The sequence below is a fragment of the Lithobates pipiens genome, unplaced genomic scaffold (assembly GCF_037356315.1).
Source record: "Lithobates pipiens isolate NorthernLeopardFrog02 unplaced genomic scaffold, aLitPip1_a1.2 Scaffold_22, whole genome shotgun sequence".
NCBI lineage: Eukaryota > Metazoa > Chordata > Amphibia > Anura > Ranidae > Lithobates > Lithobates pipiens.
This window is the reverse complement of record NW_027507784.1, coordinates 104,897,349-104,918,731: the sequence shown is the minus strand read 5'-3', so window position 1 is coordinate 104,918,731 and position 21,383 is coordinate 104,897,349. Positions and strand designations below refer to the sequence as shown.

The 21,383-nt window shown below is 42.0% G+C and overlaps 1 protein-coding gene across 2 annotated transcripts in view; it reads left to right on the top strand.

The window, feature by feature from the left end:
* The window catches only part of LOC143924026 (acetylcholine receptor subunit alpha-1-A), a 52,937-nt gene extending 34,665 nt beyond the window's left edge, over positions 1–18,272 (top strand). For both annotated transcript variants that reach the window (XM_077448049.1, XM_077448050.1), the window contains exons 6-9: positions 8,497–8,734; positions 10,695–10,918; positions 14,112–14,351; positions 16,951–18,272. In XM_077448049.1, coding sequence (XP_077304175.1) covers positions 8,497–8,734; positions 10,695–10,918; positions 14,112–14,351; positions 16,951–17,082 — 834 coding nt within the window. In that variant the 3' untranslated portion in view covers positions 17,083–18,272. The remainder of the gene's footprint in view (positions 1–8,496; positions 8,735–10,694; positions 10,919–14,111; positions 14,352–16,950) is intronic.
* Positions 18,273–21,383: the final 3,111 nt, after the last annotated feature.

Sequence of the window (21,383 nt, the reverse complement as noted above, 5' to 3'; positions counted from 1 at the left end):
CCCGGAAGTGGGTGAAAATACCTGTCTTAGACAGGTATCTGCACCCCCCTGAAAGGTGCCAAATGTAACACCGGAGGGAGTGAGGGTTCCGATGAGCGGAAGTTCCACTTTAGGGTGGAACTCCGCTTTAAATATGAAGCAATAGGCCTGAAAATATATAAGCAAAAGATGTAAAAATGTAAGACTCTACAAGAGTAACAAATAAAACATCAAAGCGGCGCTCTCATCAGTTAAAATAAAACTGACTAATTATATATGGTCACTACCATATATCGTATACAATAAGGAAAAAGACTAGTGAGGTTTGATAAAGAGTCTCTAGTGGACATCGATGGTATATATAGCAGAGAAATTATAAAAGCACCATTCACCAAATGCTTTTTCCACCTCATGCTCCACACACCCACAAGGGATTCATACTCACCAGAACCCAGAGATTATCAGGCCTTAATCAGCATCCTTTAGTCAATCAACTCACAGTGTCCTCATAAGGTAACTTAGTCACCATTGAGAGGAATTCAACAAAACTGGAACAGAATCTGGAGCAGTTGTGCATGACCACCAACTACCTTTATCTTTTATTTTCAAAGCTTAACTGAACTAATTTAAATGTATACCAAATGGCAAGTGTATGTTTAGTTATAGGATTATTGAGTTGTTTATGGTTGAAGGAATTAGACCATACAAGGTTGGTTATTGAAAGTGGGTCGCAATCTATTGATTCCATTGCAACCCAAAGCGGAATTTCACGTTTTGCATGATATTTAGGGATATGGGCTAATTGAGCTGCATGGTAAAAGGTGGTAAAATTAGGAAAGCCCTTTTAGGGCTTTGCAAGGTAAAGAGTGTGTTTGGGCAGATGGGGTTTTAAGCAGCCCCAAACGAAAGTTAATGCCTTACGTTATAGTATTCAGAGAAAGTATGCTGGAACAGGGATAGGTAAAACTCGAAAAAGACAAAGAATTTTGGGCAGTATAGCCATCTTTATTATGTTAATTTTACCTATCCAAAATAATGGTAGAGAGGACCATTGTGTCAGAAGATTAGATATTTGATGCAAAATTTGAGGATAATTGCCAGTGAAAATGTCAGAAAGATTGGATGTGAGAGTAATCCCTAGGTAAAGAAGGCGTAAAGTGGACCATGAGAAAGCAAGGGATGTTTGCACTTCTTGTAAAATATGAGGAGGTAAAGATATATTTAAGGCTATAGATTTTTGAGAGTTAATAATTAGACTAGATACGTGAGAAAAGTGATGAAGTTTACTTATAAGATTAGGAGCAGAAATATGAGGGGATCACATAAAGATTAAGCTATCATCAGCAAATAGGCAAAGTTTATGTTGGTGACCAGCTAAATCTAGATCTTTAATAGAGGTACAGATTGATTGAGCAAGGGGTTCAATAAGTAGGGAAAATAAGAGTGAGGAAAGTGGAGATCCCTGACGCATATCCCTACAGATGTCAAATAGGTTTGAATTATATCCAGCATATTTAACATAAGCTTTGGGATTTTTGTATTATGAGGAGACCCAGCTAAGAAAATGAGGACCAAATCCTCAACGCTGTAGGACAAAATGTCATGCCACAGAACTGTATCAAATGCTTTTTTGATATCTAAAGATAAAAAACAGATGGGTATTTGTCGCAATTTAGCTGATTAAAATTAGTAACGTAGTCCTGCATACATTATCTACCAATTGCCACTGTGGGATAAAGCCAACCTGATCTTTATTTATTAAAGAACCTTTTACACTATTTAAGCGGGTCGCTAAGACTTTCACTAGTACCTTAATGTCAAGGTTGAGTAATGATGTGTGCTATGTATTAAATACTGCTTCTAATTTTTGTTTTAGTTGTCGTTTTTTTTCTCTTAAGAAATGAGACTTGGTGTCTACAAACCCCACGAAGAACAGGTTTATGAGCTTCCCATAGGGTAAATGGGGATATATCAGGGGTCTCATTATTGACCAGGTAATCTTTTATGGCTATTTCTAGATCAGAGGAGTATGATGGGTGAGATTGAGTCATTAATATGCCATGTAGAATTTTGTGTTTTGGGTATTAGAGACGTGAAAGTTGAAAGTGGTCAGTCCATGTAAAAGGGATAATAGATGAAGAAAAGAGTTCAGGGGGTATGCCTATTGAGATCAAAATGTGATCATTACAGGAAAATTATTTATGGGGATGAGAATAAAAAGTTAATTGGCACCTAGCAGGATTGATTTCACGCCAAGAATCTAATAAAGAGTGTGGTTGAAGAAGTTGTTGGAACTTACGAGATTGAGAACTAGATGCAAGGATTTATCTAAAAAAGGATAAAGGACTTGTTTAGAATCTCCACAAATTAAAAGTGTGCCCGTTTTTATGAGTATCAATTACCTGTAATAAATGGGAGAGTAATAAGGATAGAATTTTGTTAGGCGCATAGTAAGATACCACTGTGATTAGAGAATTGAATAGATATCCCATGAGTAAAAGATAGCGACTTTCTGGGTCTTTGATCTCTGTCAGAAGGGAAAAGAGTGTAGTACAATGAAACGCTATTAGCACCCCTTGTTGTTTCGTTTTGGCAGAGGCTGTGAAAACTTGGGGATAAGCTGAACCAAAATATTTAGGGGTTGCCTTATCTGCGAAATGGGTTTCTTGAAGGCATATAACCAGGGGAGGGCTGCCAGCCTTAGGCCTGGGCGGCAAGTCCAGTCAAGTGGCCCATTGAACCACTGAATCAGCTCCCCACCCATCTACACCACATTCCCCGTACAGAGAGAGAGGGAGACTGCTCCACATTGCCCCAAAGAGAGAGAGACTGCTTGACACTGCCTGCACAGAGAAAGAGACTGCTTCACACTGCCTGCACAGAGAGAGACCCCGCTTCACACTGCCTGCACAGACCCCGCTTCACACTGCCTCCACAGAGAGAGACCTCGCTTCACACTGCCTGCACAGACCCCGCTTCACACTGCCTCCACAGAGAGAGACCCCGCTTCACACTGCCTGCACAGACCCCGCTTCACACTGCCTGCACAGAGAGAGCAGTCACTTTCTGTGCAGGCACTATGAAGCAGTCAGTCTCTGTACAGGCAGTGTGAAGTGGAGCAGTCTCTCAGAGAATGGAGCAGTCTCTCAGAGAGAGACTGCATGATTGCCCCCAGAGAGACTGAGAAAAAGAGCTTGCCCCTTCCCCACACCCAGTACACAGACCAATTAGACTGCAGGAAGATGAAGACTAAAGACTGTGCTGCCACTGCCACCATACTAAGCACTACCTGTGGAGTCCAGAGCTTCTCTGGTGAGTGAGCACCACACCACTGGGCAAGCCAAGCAAGCAGAGTAGTTGAGAGTCACAGCAGTGAGCGCAGCAAGCTAAACACGCAAGTCCTGCTGTCTCCCCGGCATGAACACCAGATTCACCAGGGTGCAGGTTCCTCCTGTCTCAATTGCAGATAGTAAGAAATGCACATGCAGGCGCATGCCGGAGCACAGGCCAGATTAAGGGCATTGTGGGCCTGGTGCTGCAGTGGAGCAGGTTTAGGAGTGGCAGGGATATGAGGTAAGTAATGTCATAACCCAGCTCTTGCCCAGACTTGGTCACAGCCCCACAGGGCTATAATGTTAGGGAAGCCCAGAACTTGAATTACCAAGCTTCCGTAAGAGCCGTGTGTTGGTGTGTGCTCTGAGGTGAAAGTTTCCAAGCCATCAGAATACAGTGATCACTGCTGGCAGCTATAGCAGCCAGCACTGATCGCTAAAAAACATAAAGACACGCTGGTTGTACTGTCAGTTGATGGAGTCAAATTCTGTAGAACCAGTCTGCACAGAGATAGATTGAAATGTCTGCTGAACCGGCAGAATTTCAATCTGTCTATTGTTGCCTAAGTCCACCAGTCTCTGGGTTTAATAATATCCTCAAATCTTCTGAAAGGGGGGCTCCACTTAGGTGTAGAAATTCACTTTGAACTCCACCTTATTTCCAGAACTCTCTTTAGGGTCCTTTAACACTGAAGGCGCTGTACAGGCACCTGTAAAGCACTTCTTATGCCACCCCAGGTTTCCCACTGGGGCGGTGCGCTTGAAGGACATTCTGAAAAGTCCAGCAAGCAGCATTATTGGGGCGGTTTGGGAGAGGTGCCCAGCCCATTGAAATGAATGCAACACGACCGTTTTTAACACTTTCTTTGGCCACTAGTGGGGGTTAAAAGTGCCCCGCTAGCGCCACTAAAACAATGATAAAGCGCCACTAAAATGAGCAGCGCTGTACCACTACCGCCCACATCGCCCCAGTGTGAAAGTACCCTTTGGTATTAGATGTGCAAACAAAAAGGTGAGACCACATCTAATACCTACAGAGAGTAATGGAAATAAGGTGGAGTTCAAAGTGAACTGTGTCATTACCTGCAGGATGAAATGTGATATCAACTATTCACTGCCTGTCAAATGCCTCTGAAAAGTGACCTGAGCATGGATTACTTTTCAGAGGAGTGGCAGTGGCTGCTGCAAGTGAATACAAGCATTTAGGCTCACACTGGTGTGCTGCGGTTTGGCTGCAGTGCGGGTGTACTGGCGGGTGTCACACCCCCTCAGACTTCTTTTAGGTTACTCATTGTTGCTGCATGTTCTGAAAGTGCACCAAACATGCAGCATGCAGGATGTTTTGTGCACTTTCAGAACATGCAGTAAAAATGTGCATCCTCTATGTCCCAGGGGCAACATGCAGGATGACTGCCAGTACACCAGCACTGCAGCCAAACTGCAGCATGTCAGTGAGAGCCCACATCATACCATCTAGCCCTAGGAGGGCAAGGTAGGTACTGGCACAGGCTGATAGAAAAAAACTTTTTGGCTGCAGAGAGGAGGAGAGAGGAGGAGCTCACTTACTTGGATGGTCCCAGCCTCCCAGGAGCCTTACTGGATTCCAGCCAACTGCTCAGATTGAGCAGAGAGCAGGTCCAGCCTCTGCCAGCCAATGGTGTGGAGTAGGGAGGGGCTGGGCGGGGCTGTGCTGTGTAACACAGACTGTCAGCCCTGACATGAAGACATCGCTGGCTCACAGTACTGGACTCTGCCAGCTCAAGAACTGTGCATGTTGCGGTTTTGAGCTGACGACACAGCAGCCTTTGCCACCGCATATCAGAGCAGCCCAGGGGGCAATTGCTAGACATGTGCAAAAGGAAAAAATTTGTTTAGTTTCGTTTCGTTTTAATTCGTTAATTCATTAATTTTGTTTAGTTATATTCGTTAACTTCCTTAAATTCGTTTTTCGGATTTCGTTTAGTTTTCTACCGAATTCAAAAAATCGGCCACATTCGAAAATATTTCAACGAAATTCGAAAATATTTCTACCGGATTCGAAATGATTTCAACATGATTCGACATTATTTCAACCACATTCGAAAATATTTTGTGACCCGACTTTAGGGCCATGTATCTCGGGGTCACTTGGTGCTAGAAACTCCAAATTTGGATATGTTGTAGTGCTACTACTATTGTGTTTGCATACCAAATTTGGGGTTTCTAGCTATAAGTGACCCCGAGATATGTGGCCCCAAAATCGGGTCGCAAAATGTTATTAGTTAATAGAGCAGAGAATGACATTTTGCGACCTGATTTTGGGGCCACATATCTCGGGGTCACTTATAGCTAAAAACCCCAAATTTGGTATGCAAACACAATACCAGCTCTACAACATATCCAAATTTGAAGTGTCTAGCACCAAGTGACCCCGAGATATATGGCCCTAAAGTCGGGTCACAAAATATTTTCGAATGCGGTTGAAATAATGTTGAATCATGTTGAAATCATTTCGAATGCAGTTGAAATAATGTCGAATCATGTTGAAATAATTTCAAATGCGGTTGAAATCATTTCGAATCATGTCGAATGCATTCAAATTCATTCGTTATATTTCTTTCGTATTCGTTGTAATTTGTTATTTTTTTATTCGGACATTCGGATGCATCCGAATGTCCAAAAGATGCAAAATTCGGCCGAATTTCGATTCGTTACGAAACGAATTGCACAAGCCTAGCAATTGCATCCCTGCCCCCTGGCCCAGCCCTCCCCTGCATATAACATGTGCTTTTGAGGAAGCTAAAGAGCGAAACACTTTAGTTTACTTTTGTGGGATATTTAAACCTTGTACGTTTAACGTAAGGACATTTAAGGGGGCCATCGGTAAATCTTAAAGGCAATATTGTAGTATTCTGCATTCATAGATTGTGAGTCCACAATTACCCCAGGAGGGCAAGAACCAAGAGGGGAGTAGAGACAGAATAAATAGGAAGAAAGAGAAAGTACAAGTAATATAGTCAAATAATAGTACGTAAATTGTGCGAATAAGAAACGTAAAAAGGCGGCGTAATGAGTGCATAAAAAAAATGCTAACTCAGAGGCCCAGTACGTATCCGAGGAGGTCCTCCAATAGGTCAGAATGGAGGTTTATCTCCTAGGACAGAAAGATAGGGGGAGCAGTGACACTCTCTCGAGACCCCAACGGCCTAGATCTATATACAGAAAAAGAGAAATACTTGGACACCCAAGTTCGGCCGTTAAGAAAAAAATAAATAAAAAATGAGCAAGGGCAAAAAATAAAACAACTATACTGTAAGGTGAGTATACAGGTAACCCTAGGGAAAAAAATACATTAAAATAAAAAGCTGTATAGTTTGCATAGCAATATTACTTATCATAGGATTGCCAGTAATGAAGAAGGAAAATAGTGATATTGATAAACAGGATCATTAAATATAAAACAATAGAAGTACTTTCATTTAAAAAATAACTTGATTTTACTCTAAGATAAATATAAGGAAATAAGGTTATAATTGAGACAAAGAAAGGGGGTAAATAGGTAAAACATAAAATATGTTTACCTGAGGTTGTGAGGGTTAAATGGGGGAAGTTCAAAACTTAATAGAACAGTATTATTTTAATTAATGTAATCAGATTATACTGAAGGTGGTTGCGACCAAAGAAAGCCTTAAGATTGAATATACTTCAAGATGAGGAGTGAAAGTCATTCAGTCCATTGTGTCTACAGGATCTATATCAGGAGAATTGAATTGACTTCTCTTAGAGGAATTTTGTCGGCCTCTATCTTTTTCATATTTGGAGGATTCTTAAGGGGAGCTGGATGTTGTGAGTCGATGAGGGCTAGTGGAAGATCTTTCGATAAGATGTAGATAAGATGTAGTTCTTGTAGAGAGTTTTGTAGTTCATCTGAGGATCTACAGGAATGTTTGACACCTTCATAGGTAAAGCGGATAGAAAATGGGAATCCCCATTGATAAGGGATCTGGCGTTGCTGTAGATTATGAAGGGTTTCAGTGCAAATTGTTTAGCCACAGTAATTGGGGAAAGGTCAGCAAAAAGCTGATAAAGAGATAAGGATGGTCTTGAAAGATGAGGGAATCTTTTGCTCTAGCTGCCGCCATGATTTGTTGTTTGGTGCGATAGAAGTGGAATTTCGCAGTAATATCACAAGGGGGACCTTCTGGTTTGCGTGGTGTTAAAGCTCTGTGAATCCTATCCATCTCCAAACGATCTACCGGGATTGCCGGTAGTAGTTCTTGGAAAAGTGCGGTCATAGTAGAATGAAGGTCAACAATAGTCTCAAGTATTCATCGTATACGAAGATTTGATCGATGTGCTCTAAGGTTTTCTTCCGTAAGAGTCTCTAATTCATTAGTATGGGACAGTACATGCGTTTCCATTTCATCCACTCTGATTTCTAGGTCAGAAATGCGCTGACCTAACTCACGGATTTCTTTTGTGGGACTTTCAGTTATATAGTCTGAGGACTGCTTTAAGGCTTTCTGTAACATATTTTCTTTTTGTCTCAAAATATTTGGATGTAGGGAATCTGATTTTTTTTCTTGTGAGGTGGTGCTGTATTCACGGTCAGAGTCATTATAGGCATCATGAGGTAACTGCAGTTGCTTAGCAGCACAAGATGTGCCTGTGTGTGAGGAAGGAGGCTTTGCCATTTTACAGGGCCTCTTGATTGTGTATCCTTGGCCCTGTTTAGTTTATTTTTACCTCAGGCAGCACCAAAGACCATTTTATTTATTCCAGGGTCACTGAGGAGGCTTATGGTAAGATTATTTTCAGTTTACCATGCCTTACGGGTGCCTTTATCAAGCGAGGAGTCCCGAGAGATTTGGAGCTTCAGCTGGACATGTCTGTCGCCGGCGACTCCACCTTGCTGAAAGCTTTTTATTCCCTCTAATGCAATGATTAGTCAAAAGTGTCAAAATAGGTCCTCACAGCATCAATAATTTCTTCATGCATTCTCAGATTCACACCAAATGTACATTTTTAGATCAGGGAACAGATATGGCAACTGCTAATGTGTGGACTGGGATATAATCTTGGGCAAACATCCCTTTTGCTAAAAAATGTTATGGTCTTTATCCTTTAAATTATGCCACAGCTACTCTAGTATAGCTAGCTCCAGAGATAGTTGACCACTTTACATTTTTGAAAATAATTATTTCAGGAGAGTGACCGCCCTGATATGAGCAGCTTCATGGAGAGTGGAGAATGGTTAATGAAGGATTATCAATGCTGGAAGCATTGGGTCGTCTATGATTGCTGTCCTGACACACCATACTTGGATATCACCTATCATTTCCTCATGCAACGTCTTCCTCTCTACTTCATTGTCAACGTTATCATCCCCTGTCTTCTCTTCTCCTTCCTTACTGGTTTGGTGTTCTATTTGCCCACAGGTTCAGGTATGTATTGTACAATAAGTGATTTTCATAACCTCTCAGCAATGCTGGTGGTATATATTCACTAAGTGACCAACATCTGCATGTCCTGAATGCAAGTGAAAATAAAGATCATGTACTCTAATCTCTATTGTCTTGACGTTCGGTACCTGTTTTGAATTTCTGCTTAGTCTTTTAAACATAGTGAGTTGGGTACCCACAAACCTTAGAAGTCACCATTTCCTGTTGCAATTACCCAAAAGGAAAGGGTGCTTTTTTTACTTAATAGTATATTTTTATTAATACATACAATTCAGCGTTACATGGTACAATTATCCACATTATAAATAATAGCAGCACCACAGAAATATACACTATATTATCAAAAATTTAGGGACACCTGCCTTTACACGAACATGAACTTTAATGGCATGGAGACATGGATATGCGAGTTTGGGGTGGAGAAACTTGACTGGACTGCACAGAGTCCTAACCGCAACCCAATAGAACACCTTTAGCATGAATTAGAGTGTAGACTGTGAGCCAAGTCTTCTCATTCACATCAGTGCCTGACCTCAAAAATGTGCTTCTGGAAGAATGGTCCAACATTTCCGAAGACACACCCCTAAATCTTGTGGACAGCCTTCCCAGAAAAGTTGATGCTGTTCTATCTGCAAAGGGTGAGCCAACTTAATATTGAACCCTACGGACTAAGACTGGGGTGCCCTTGAAGTTCATGTGTGTGTAAAGGCAGGCGTCGCAATACTTTTAGAAATGTGTGTGAAAATCTCACGCTAATTATTTTTGTAGACTGCTGCACTTTTATCATTCCTTGGATACATTGAGATAATTAAAAAATTTGAACATGTAAAAGGTTGTGCTGTCTCATAAACAAAGAAAAAACTCTTATCAAAAAATTAGCAATTTAATTTTCATTTGGATTTTTTATACTCTATTATCACTGGGAATGGTGGATAGTTGATCCAGTTTGTGGAATACTAATGGAATACATTTTGATACACATGGACACTTGTTTATTAAACTCTTTATTTATCACTAGTTGATACTCTGTATTTGCTAATTTTTTGATAAGAATCCCAATACTTTTGACAACACAGTGTATATGTGTAAGGCCGCGTACACACGCGGGGACTGTTCGCCCAACTTTGTCCGTCAAACAGTTTCGGCAAACAGTCCGCTCAAAATTAGCATGGACGGACATGCCCACACACGACGAACGAACAGTTTGCTGAAACCGTGCGCGATGACGTGAACGGCACGTACGACGGGACGAAAAATACGACGTCCTATACACTGCATTATAACTTTCGGCGTGTAAATCCTTTCTGAGCATGCGCGGAACTTAGTGTGACGAACAAGCCTACACACGGGCGGACTGTTCGCTCAAACAAGGTTTCAGCGGACAGTTTTACGGAATTTCCGAAAAACCTTGTTCGTCAAACTGTCCGCTGAAACTGTCCGCTGAAAGCCCACACACGAGCGGACTGTCCGCCCAAACACTGTTCAGCGGACAAAGTTGGGCGAACAGTCCGCCCGTGTGTACGCGGCCTAACAGCAAAATATGAGGGCAGGATTCACAAGTTTAGGTAAAGAGAACTGTAAACATATAATAAAACCTTACCAAAAGAGCTTCAGAAAAGTGTCCAGTTGTGAAGGTGTTCTACGTACACAATAGACGACAAAGAGTGAAATGGCCTTCTCACTTCTAAATGAATCCTACATGGTCTAACAAAATATGACAGAAAAAACAATAGTAAGAATGGTGTGTTCAATATGATCAGTTTGTAAAGGATGTGGAATTTGCTAACAAGCCAGTCCCTCACAATTCTTATTAAATTTAGTGGGGCAACCCCTAGCCTCATATGTTGGGAGGGTGGTGCTAACTAGCGTATACTGATTTGGAAATATGAAGGCCTTACATTTTTCATAAAAGGTGTACCTAACCACCAACTTTCTATTTTAGGTGAAAAAATAACTCTAAGCGTCTCTGTTTTGCTGTCCCTGACTGTGTTTCTTTTGGTCATCGTTGAGCTGATCCCATCCACCTCGAGTGCCGTGCCACTGATTGGAAAGTACATGTTATTCACAATGATGTTTGTGATAGCTTCCATCGTCATCACTGTCATTGTGATCAACACTCATTTCCGCACCCCAAATACTCACATCATGCCTCAGTGGGTAAAAAAGGTACTCTACTTGATTGTGTCTTATATCAGTTTTTAAAATTATAGGATGAATGTGATCAAAGACAAATACCAGGGCTTTTTTTCTCAGAAATAGGTGCAGGAACTCAACCACGACCCCCCCACTTACACACACCCACACACATACACCCTCCAAACTGCATCAAATACTGGTGTGCGGTCAAATTTAAATAACAGTGGAATGGTCCTAAAAGGGCCTTAAATACCAGGTGTGCATTAAGTTTGGGGGGTTACACACAGAGTGCAGAGTTTGGGGGTGCGCTATACATAGAGTGCAGAGTTCAGCCTTCTTCCACAGCTGCTTACCTCTGCAGTCTCCATCCAAATCTCACTTTAACCTCTCTTCAGCTCTGACCTGTGCATGCAACCCCCCTCCATTGCCCCCGTGACCCCCCTCCTTAAAAGCTCCACTATCTTCCACATGTCTTACTTTTATTACTGTATTAGAGTGGTTGTATACCCACATTTTTAACTTTTACCTACAGGAAAGCCTATAATAAGGCTTACCTGTAGGTAAAAAAAATATCTCCTAAACCTGTACGGTTTAGGAGATATTCCCCTCGGTATGCGCCGCTGACTGCAGCGGCGCATGCGCACAAGGGGTTTCTCGCCGTCAAAATCCAGCAGCAGCCGAGCGGCCAGACTGAAATCTCCCGCGCGCATGCGCGGGAGTGACGATATCGCGGCTCCGGACACTCACAGCACCGGAGCCGCGATACCCGGAAGAAACGCAGAGGGAGCATGTCAGCTCCCTCGGCGTGGATCGGGCCAGATGTCGGGGCCTCGTTCTAAGGTAAGTATTTCATAATGAGCTAGTATGCGGTGCATACTAGCTCATTATGCCTTTTGCTTTGCAGGTTTAAAAAAAAAAAAAAAAAATGTGCGGGTTTACTACCGCTTTAAGATCATGAATGAAGCACCCAGCTGGCTCTAGTACCTGCCCGCACATGGTAGATGGCTCTGCCTCTCTCACATGTCGGGAGGTCAACCAGTGGGGGTTTCAGCATTCGCACTGCACCCCAAACATCTGCATCTCCCTTTTCCCCATCCTGCACTCAGTAGGAGCCACTCAGTAAGGAGATCAGATCCGTGGGAGCCCTTGGGAGACAAGCCAGACTTTTGTGTTTACAAAAGTGATAGTGGTGAGCAGGGAGCAGAGGGCCTGAGTCAGAGGTGGTGGAACTGAGCACCAAGTTCCAGCTGAAAAAAAGCCCTGACACATACAATACACTTCTTACAGTAAAGTACAATGGCCAAAAAAAACTGAAAATACAGTAATTATATCTAAGAACACAATTGCAAGTTGTAGTTATTGAGCAAACCTTTAAGATAAGTACTAATAACACAGAGCAAGTATTAGAAGAAAGAACAATCACTGCAACTGTTTAGATGGGATTTCCATATTTGACCACCTGTTTTTCATAGTGTAAAGCACATAAGGAGTGAGGTATAATGCTCCTGATGGTGTCATAGTCAGCATTTTAAAAAAAATAGATTTGAACCATTCCCCACTATAGAAAAATATAATTTACTTTATCCCCCCCCCACCACCCTATTTCCCTCATTGTATATCAAGGCCGCCCCACAAGAAGTGAGAATATTTTAACTCTTCTCCGCTGCATCGAAAAAAAAAAATCTTAATCTGGGGGCCTAAATAAAACTGCCAGGTTTGTTATCAGCAGCGCTGGAATAGACCTTGTTGCCCCTTGTTATATTATTTGTCTGGGAACAGACTTGCCTAGATATCTTATGTAAAAATTGCATCTAGCCAGTATATTCAACTATTTTCTATAGACTTAGAAATATTTAAAGGGGTTGTAAAGGTAAATGTTTTTTCACCTTAATGCATTCTATGCATTAAGGTGAAAAAACATCTGACAGTGCCGGCACCTCCAGTCCCCCCGTTTTACTTACCTCACCCCTCAAAAATCCCGCGCTCGCCCCCGCCATCCTTCTTCACCACTCAGCCTGGCCGCTGTTTGGCTGGAGTGGATGGATGGAAAGCAACGCAGCCATTGGCTCACGCTGCTGTCAATCACATCCACTGGCGCGGAGCGCTGGGGGGTGGGGCCGTGTGATACAGCGAGCGGCTATAGCCGCCGGCTGTATCACGGGAGCGTGCCCGCAGGTGCTTCTCACCATGCGAGGGAGCTCACATGAACGTGAGAAGTACCTGCGGGAGGAAGCAGAGACAGCCGCAGAGGGACCCCAAAAGAGCAGGTTCGGGGCCACTCTGTGCAAAACGAGCTGCACAGTGGAGGTAATTATAACATGTTTGTTATTTAAAAAAAAAAAAATTAACTTTACAATCCCTTTAAGCTGCATTAAAATTAAAATATGTACTTTATTTACTTTATAATTGTACCAATTTAAACTTTGAAAATCAAGGGTAAAGTCAGCTAATTTTTATCCACCACAAAGTTTGTTACCCAAATCGTTTATAAAACCTCAAAAGCATTGAATAAGTCTATATGTAAAAATTATGCCAGCTTAAAGTGATTGAAATGGTTAGATTTTTTTTTTTTTTTTAAATAACAAACATATCATACTTACCTTCACTGTGCAGCTTGTTTTGCACAGAGTGGCCCCGAACCACATCTTCTGGGGTCACCCGGTGGCTCTCACGGCTTCTCCTCTTATCAGATAACCCCCTAGGAGAAGCGCTCTCCCAAAAGGGGTTACCTTGCGGGCATTCTCCAGAGTCCAGCATTCAGCGTCCATAGCCACCAATTATATGACTTGGCCCGGCCCCCATGTCATTGTATTTGATTGACAGCAGCGTGAGCAAATGGCTGCACTGCAATCAATCTATCCAATCTAGAGCCGAGAACCAAAGACAGAGAAACAGGACACCCCCCGCCGGGTCAAGTTCCAGGGCTCAGGTAAGTAAAACGAAAGGGCTGGGGGTCTGGTCATTGCCAGGTGTTTTTTCACCCTTTTCACCAGGTGAAAAAACTAAAAGGTTTACAACCCCTTTAACTGTTTAATTTCAATAAAATTATTTGATACTTCCAAATTACATGGAAAGTTTCCTTTTATTTAATTTAATGTCATCATTTGGTATTTATGATATAACCACTGTAAAGCACAAAACATGCAACATATACAGTACGTACAGAACTGTTTTGTAACTAGCAGTGCATTTTTTAACCAAAGATATCTTTTCTTTTCATTAGATTTTTATTGAAACTATTCCAAATATGATGTTTTTCTCTACTATGAAACGTCCTGCACAAGAGAACAAAGGAAAGAAGATTTTTACAGAAGATATCGATATATCAGACATTTCTGGAAAACTGGGTCCTGCCAATGTGACATACCAGTCTCCAATCTTAAAGAACGCTGATGTTAAAAATGCTATAGAAGGAGTCAAGTATATTGCGGAATCCATGAGTTCTGACCAGGAGTCAAATAAGGTAAAAGAAAGTACAGTTACATTTTGCCAAAGTTACACGGCAATAGAAGATAAAGCTGGCCACACATCTGAGGTGAATGCGGCAAAACTCCCCACTGCGCTATTGTATTCTGCCAGCAGGGGGACTCCCTCGCTGGCAGAATACACTGATCAGCATTGCAGCCATTGGCTGCAGTTGCTGCTCGAGCTGCTTTTATCCGTCAAGGTGGTTTAGCAGAAATGCCCACACATGAATTGAAAGTCTATCCCTCTATGGCCACCTTAAGGGTCAATAAATACATTTAGTGAGGGTCACAAGGCTTAATAGTACTACATTGTTATACATGTTATCTGTGAAATCAGTGGTATTAAAGTGATTGTAAAGGTTCATTGTATTTTTAAAATAACAAACATGTTATACTTACCTCCTCTGTGCAAGAGTTTTGCACAGAGTGGCCCTGATCCTCTTCTTCTGGGGTCACCCGGTGGTGCTTCGAGTGCCCTGACAGCCGCTTTCCATGGGGGCACCCGTGCAGGCACGCTGCCGAGTCCTGCTGCTGCGTCCATTGACACAGTAAGCAGGACTCGGCCCCGCCCCCCATGTCACTGGATTTGACTGACAGCAGCGGGAGCCAATGGCTTCTGCTGCTATCAATCTATCCAGTGAGGACCCGAGACAGCGGCTGGAGCTGCTGGGCTCATTCTCGTCGCTGGAAATATTGGGTTCAGGTAAGTAAAAGAGGGGGGGGGGGGGGTTTGGGGGGCAGCTGCACCAGAGAAGGTTTTTCACCTTAATGCATAGAATGCATTAAGGTGAAAAACCTTGAGACTTTACAACTCCTTTAAATTAAACATTTTTTTGTAAGATAAAAACATAGCAAGTTAATGTATACTATATATATATATATGGAATGCACTTACTATACTCCCCAGCCACTAGCCCGAGTAATAAAAAAAATTTGATGGAATGTCCCTTATTTAGAATCAGATTTCTCTGTCCCTCTTTCCTTGGTTGTCATTTTCTTAAGGTTTGATGTATAAACTTCAATGTGCTGTTTACTAAATCTGCTTTACAGCACTAAACCTTTCATTGTATGTGTAAAGTTTAACTTGAGCTACTAAACTCTGTAAACAATAGTCATTTTGCAACAAAGCTGATAAGAATAGGTTGAAGAAACATGGCAAAATTAGCCTAGGGCTCCACCCGCTGGCTGGAATTTAAAATAATATATATTTCTTTAGACCGGGCATAATAGTGACTTATGAGTCATCAGCGCATCTTTAACCACTTCAGCCCCGGAAGAATTTACCCCCTTCCTAACCAGAGCACTTTTTGCGATTCGGCACTGCATCGCTTTAACTGACAATTGCGCAGTCATGCGACGTAGCTCCCAAACAAAATTGACATCCTTTTTTTCCCACAAATAGAGCTTTCTTTTGGTGGTATTTGATCACCCCTGCGGTTTTTATTTTTTGCGCTATAAACAAAAAAAGTGAAAATTTTGAAAAAAAATCATTATTTTTTACATTTTGCTATAATAAATATCCCCCAAAAATATATAAAAAAAAACATTTTTTTCCTCAATTTAGGCCGATGCGTATTCTTCTACATATTTTTGGTTAAAAAAATTGCAATAAGCGTTTATTGATTGGTTTACGCAAAAGTTATAGCGTTTACAAAATAGGGGATCATTTTATGGCTTTTTTATTAATTTTATTAATTTTTTTTTTTTTTTTTTACTAGTAATGGCAGCGATCAACAATTTTTATCATGACTGCGATATTATGGCGGAAACTTTGGACATTTTTGACACATTTTTGGGACCATTGTCATTTATACAGCAATCAGTGCTATACAAATGCACTGATTCCTGTGTAAATGACACTGGAAGTGTAGGGGTTAACCACTAGGGAGCAATGTATGGGTTAAGTGTGCCCTGAGGAGTGTTTCTAACTGTGGGGGGGCGTAGCTGCGTGTTACACATCACTGATCTCTGCTCCCGACCACAGGAAGCAGAGATCAGTGACACTGTCACTAGGAAGAACAGGGAGATGCTTGTTTACATTAGCATCTCCCGTTCTTCCTCCCCGCGAGGCGATCGCGGGTATCCCCGCGGCGATCAAATCCACGCGACCCACGACCTGACTCAGGGAGCTTGCCTCCTCTTAAAGGGCCACATACAGGTACGTTAGTTTGCATGTACCAGCCCTTCTGCCAACGTATATCGGCGTGAGGCGGTCGGCAAGAGGTTAACCACTTTACACCCTTAATGACCTGGCCATATTTTGTGATACGGCCCTGCGTCGCTTTAACTGACAATTGTGCGGTCACGCGATGCTGTACCCAAACAAAATTGATGTCCTTTTTTTTCCCACAAATAGAGCTTTCTTTTGGTGGTATACACATGTCCACACTACTGATGACAGGTCTAATTTCAGTTTTTCCATAGATGTGGAAACGGCTGCTACCCACTTGTACGGTGATTTTTCCAGCACAATAAAATATTTGTGTGTAATGACTGCTTCTCCATTATAAATGTTTCACTTCTGGAAAATGCAGTCCTTGAACTGATTATTTTAATTGTCTTTATTAATTACATATTTTTTTATTTATTTTCCAGGCTTCAGAAGAATGGATATTTTCTGCAATGGTTCTAGATCATCTCCTTCTTGCAGTCTTCATGCTTGTGTGCATCATTGGAACAGCAGGAGTGTTTGCTGGACGTCTTATTGAACTACATTTGCAAGGCTAAAAAAGGACATGCTATTGTAACTGGCTCTCCAATAGCTGGCTTCATTGTCTTCCAACTGGAACATGGATGAAGATGGCCTGCTTTCAAATCAGAGTAGAGTAACTGTTACATAACAAAAACTTCTAAGAAAAGCTGTGCCAGTAAAGAATAAAAGAATAAAGCAAATACTAAGACCCCCATACACACTATTAGATTTTCTGCAGATTTTTGTCTTCAGATTTTCCAAAACCATATAATAAGAGGTCAAACCTTAAGAGTTTCAATTTGTATACAATTAGGCAGGCCCTTGCACTATATGGTTTTGGTAAGGCTCCAAGCACACTGGATGTTAAAATAACGTTATAAAAACGGCAGTAGCTTTGCAGTGAGTCTTTCAACGTTTTTTTAAAGTTTTTGCAATATTATTAGCGTTTTTTTAGCGGTTTTCCACGTTAGAGTTTTTTATTATGATTTTATAGCGTTCAGGAAACAGCCCATAAACTCCGCTGCTGATAAACATCCAAAAACATCCATGTGTTCATGGACACATAGGATATGGGCTGTTAAAAAAAATGCCCAAACTCCGAAAAACAAGTGTCCATGGAGCCTAAATCTGAATACAAAAATCTGCAGAAAATCCAATAGTGTGTGAGCGGCCTTACCCTCTTGTTGCTGCTAAGCATAAATTGCCGACACTTCCAGGACTTTCGATCTCGTAGGTCCCTCCATCATTCAGGGGTTCCTCCCGCTGGCCTTAATGTCTACTGTGCCCTGAATGTTGAAGTTAGCATGAGAAACTACTTGGTGTAGCAGGGGCTTAAGGAGATTGCCACTTCCAGAAATGTTGCTTTCAGATGAAGCTTCATCCAGGGATTTCTCTTCAGCAGTATTCGGTGGCAGGAGAGGTAAATATAAGTATTCTTTTTTATAGGCACAGTATTTCATGGAAGTTTTAATTATGTTTTAATGTGGCTTTAAAACAAGCTTCTGTACCTACAGACTAAATAATACGGATTGCTTTGTAAATAGTGCTCTAATATATTAAAAGAAAAGGTGAATAAATAAAATAAATTATTATAAACTGTTTCATAACACTGTGATTAACATAATAACTTGCATTCAAAAAGAAAATGTATTGATTGTTCTTTAGATCTGTATGCAAAGCATATAAAATTGTTTATTTATAAAATAAAAGTAACTATTTCATTCAAGTGTCAGTATTTCCTTAAAGTGGTGGTTAACCCTTACATATGTTCAGTTAAAGCGGTTCTTCACCCTAAAGGGGAAGTTCCGCTAATCTGATCCCTCCCCCCCTCCGATGCCACAATCGGCACCTTTCAGGGGGGAGGGGGGTGCAGTTACCTGGATAATCCAGGTATCTGCACCCACTTCCGGGCAGACCGCCGCAGACTCCCGCAGACGCCCCCCCCCCGTTGTGTTCTGGGAAACACACAGTTCCCAGGACACTGCGGGGACCAGAAGAGACGCGCAGCGCGACTCGCGCATGCGCAGTAGGGAACCGGGCAGTGAAGCCTCAATGCTTCACTTCCCGATTCCCTGACAGAGGATGGCGGCGGTGGCAGCAGCGAGACGAGCGATCGCTCGTCATCTGCCGCCGACATCGCTGGACCCTGGGAAAGGTAAGTGTGATTTTATTAAAAGTCAGCAGCTGCAATATTAGTAGCTGCTGGCTTTTAATATTTTTTTTTTTAGGTGCAGAACCACTTTAAGTGACAAGCCTTAGGTGATATACAGAAATGAAACAAATGCTTCTACATGAGTTGTACCTGTTTATCTACAGCCCTCTCTCCTCTACAGCCATTCAAAGTGCACAGGATAAAGGCTGTTTCTCCAGAAGGCAGGTGGAGGGGATCTGAATTCGCACACTGTATAGCATAGAGCAGTAAGCTAAGTTTTATCTGAGACCTTAGCTGTCATGTACCTGAGAAGAGACTGAAGGGATGAGGCCGCCCTCTCTTGATTCTCCAGCCCATGCCCCACTGGAAGTGAAACAGAGGGCGCCAAGGGACAGGAGGAATGTCAGTGCCTGCAGACGTATATCGAGGGACTTACAGCAGGAAATGTGGTTCCAAGAAAACAGGAGAACAAGGTCAGGAACAGTAGCCCTGTGCAGTAGTTCAGCTGAGGTTAAGGAAGCACTCTACTTGCGCTGCAAGGCCAGGACATGTGGCTGGTCAGAACGCTCAGCAGACTTGCACCAGGAACACTCAGCAGGGTGCAGAACTGTGACAGCAAACAGCCAGGATCAGAGACGAAAGCGCGGTCACAGGATTAGACAGGGTCATTAACAGGCGGGCAGCGAGGTACCAAATCATGAGCAGAGACAAAGTCAGGTAACGAGCCGAGTCAGGAACTAGCGACAAGACAAAAGCAGGATTCGAGATCAGGTCAGGAGTGGGCTGGGTCACCAAGGGAACACACTGGAGGTACACAGGGAACTAGAGCACAGGCAGAAGCATCCTTAAAGTTATACTCTGAGGGTTTTTTTAGTTAAAAATAACAAACATGTCATACTTAACACCTCTGTGCAGTGGTTTTGCATAGAGCATCCCAGATCCTCCTTTTCTCGAGTGCCTCTTTGGTGCTCCTGGCCCCTCCCTCCTGTTGAGTGCCCCCACAGCAAGCTTTTTGTTTACATGAAAATTAGTAGAAAATTACTGTGATTAAAATGGTGAACAATTTTTTTTCCACACAGTATTTGGGCAGGGATTTTTCAAACGCAATTTTAAAAAACAAAAACAAAAAAAAGACTAACTACATACATTTTTAAAAGCCTTTAACTTCTTTTACAGGTTACTACTTTAGATTTACAAAGGAGGTCTACTGCTAAGATTACTGCACTCGACCTGACTTTCGTGGTGATACCTCACATGCATGGTGCAATTTCTGTTTACATTTAACACCAGACCGACGCTTTTATTTTATTTTTAAACTGTTCCTTTTATTTTATTTGTATTTATTTATTTTATTGTTACCTCAGGGATATGTATGTAAATATCCCCTATGATAGCAATAGGTAGTGACAGGTACTCTTTTTTGAAAAAAATGGGGTCTATTAGACCCTAGATCTCTTCTCTGCCCTCAAAGCATCTGACCACACCAAGATTGATGTGATAAAATGCTTCACTGATTTCCCAATGGCGCTGTTTATATCTGGCGAAATCTAATTCATGAAATGCTTGTAGCTTCCTGTTTTTTAGGCAATAGAGATGATTGGAGCTGTTCTGGAACCACCATCTGCATTCTTGGGTTCCCTGTTGGGACAGCAGAGCGTAGAAAACCATGGGAGGGGGGTTGTTCCCTCCCACTGCTTGTAAAAGCAGTCTAGAGGCTAATTAGCCACTGGAATTGCTTTTACATGAAAGACAACTGCTGGCTGAAAAGAATGATACCAAGATGATACCAAAACCTGCAGGCATTATTCTGGTATAACCACTCAAAGTCCAGCAACATACCAGTACGTTCCTGGTCCTTGTTGGGCATATATTGTAATGTTCTTTTTGATTGGTGGGATGCCCGCCATTAGAATACCGCCCTTCATCCACCCACTTCTAATGATGGGCATACTTGCACCATTTTTTTTTTTAACTGTGGTGGTGAAATCACCTCCTACAGCGTTGGAGCCGCTGATTTACATATCATGAGAGCAAACGGTGTTGCTGTCAAGATATATAAATCAGTGCTGCAGCTGAATGGCGTGACCGAAAAGCAAACAATGAGGATGATAAAACATTAACTCAATAAAACAACTTGAATTTTTAACGCGATCTGTGCCTAAAAAAATATATGCCGAAGCATATTGCTCCTCCACCCCTGCCCGACTTTACGTATCATGGGAGCAGAAGCTGTTGTTGTCAGAATAAATAAATCCGAGCTGCAGCTGAATGGTGTGCCTACTAAGCAAATTATGGTTTACAATAAAAAAGTAACATTACAGTATAACAGTTTCTTGGGGGAAACCATTTCTGGGGTGGTTTGACGGATGGGCCTCACCCCCAGTCCCGGGCCATTGCGGGGGCGAAACCTTCTCCACCCTGCTGTTCATCACACCAGGGTTATCTGTGTTTTTAGATTTGGATGCACTTATGATGATCTAAGCTATAATAAAGGGTCAGTATTTACATATCTCCATTTTTTTTACTTTTGATTTTGTAACACCAGTGTTTTTTATCTATCTGTACCAGCCATATATTTCTCTCATATTGCTTTTTCTTTATAGATACATATGTACTTATGCTGATCCAATTTTCCTGAAGAAGTGTTGAAATACTTGAAACGCATCGGAATATATACCTGTATTT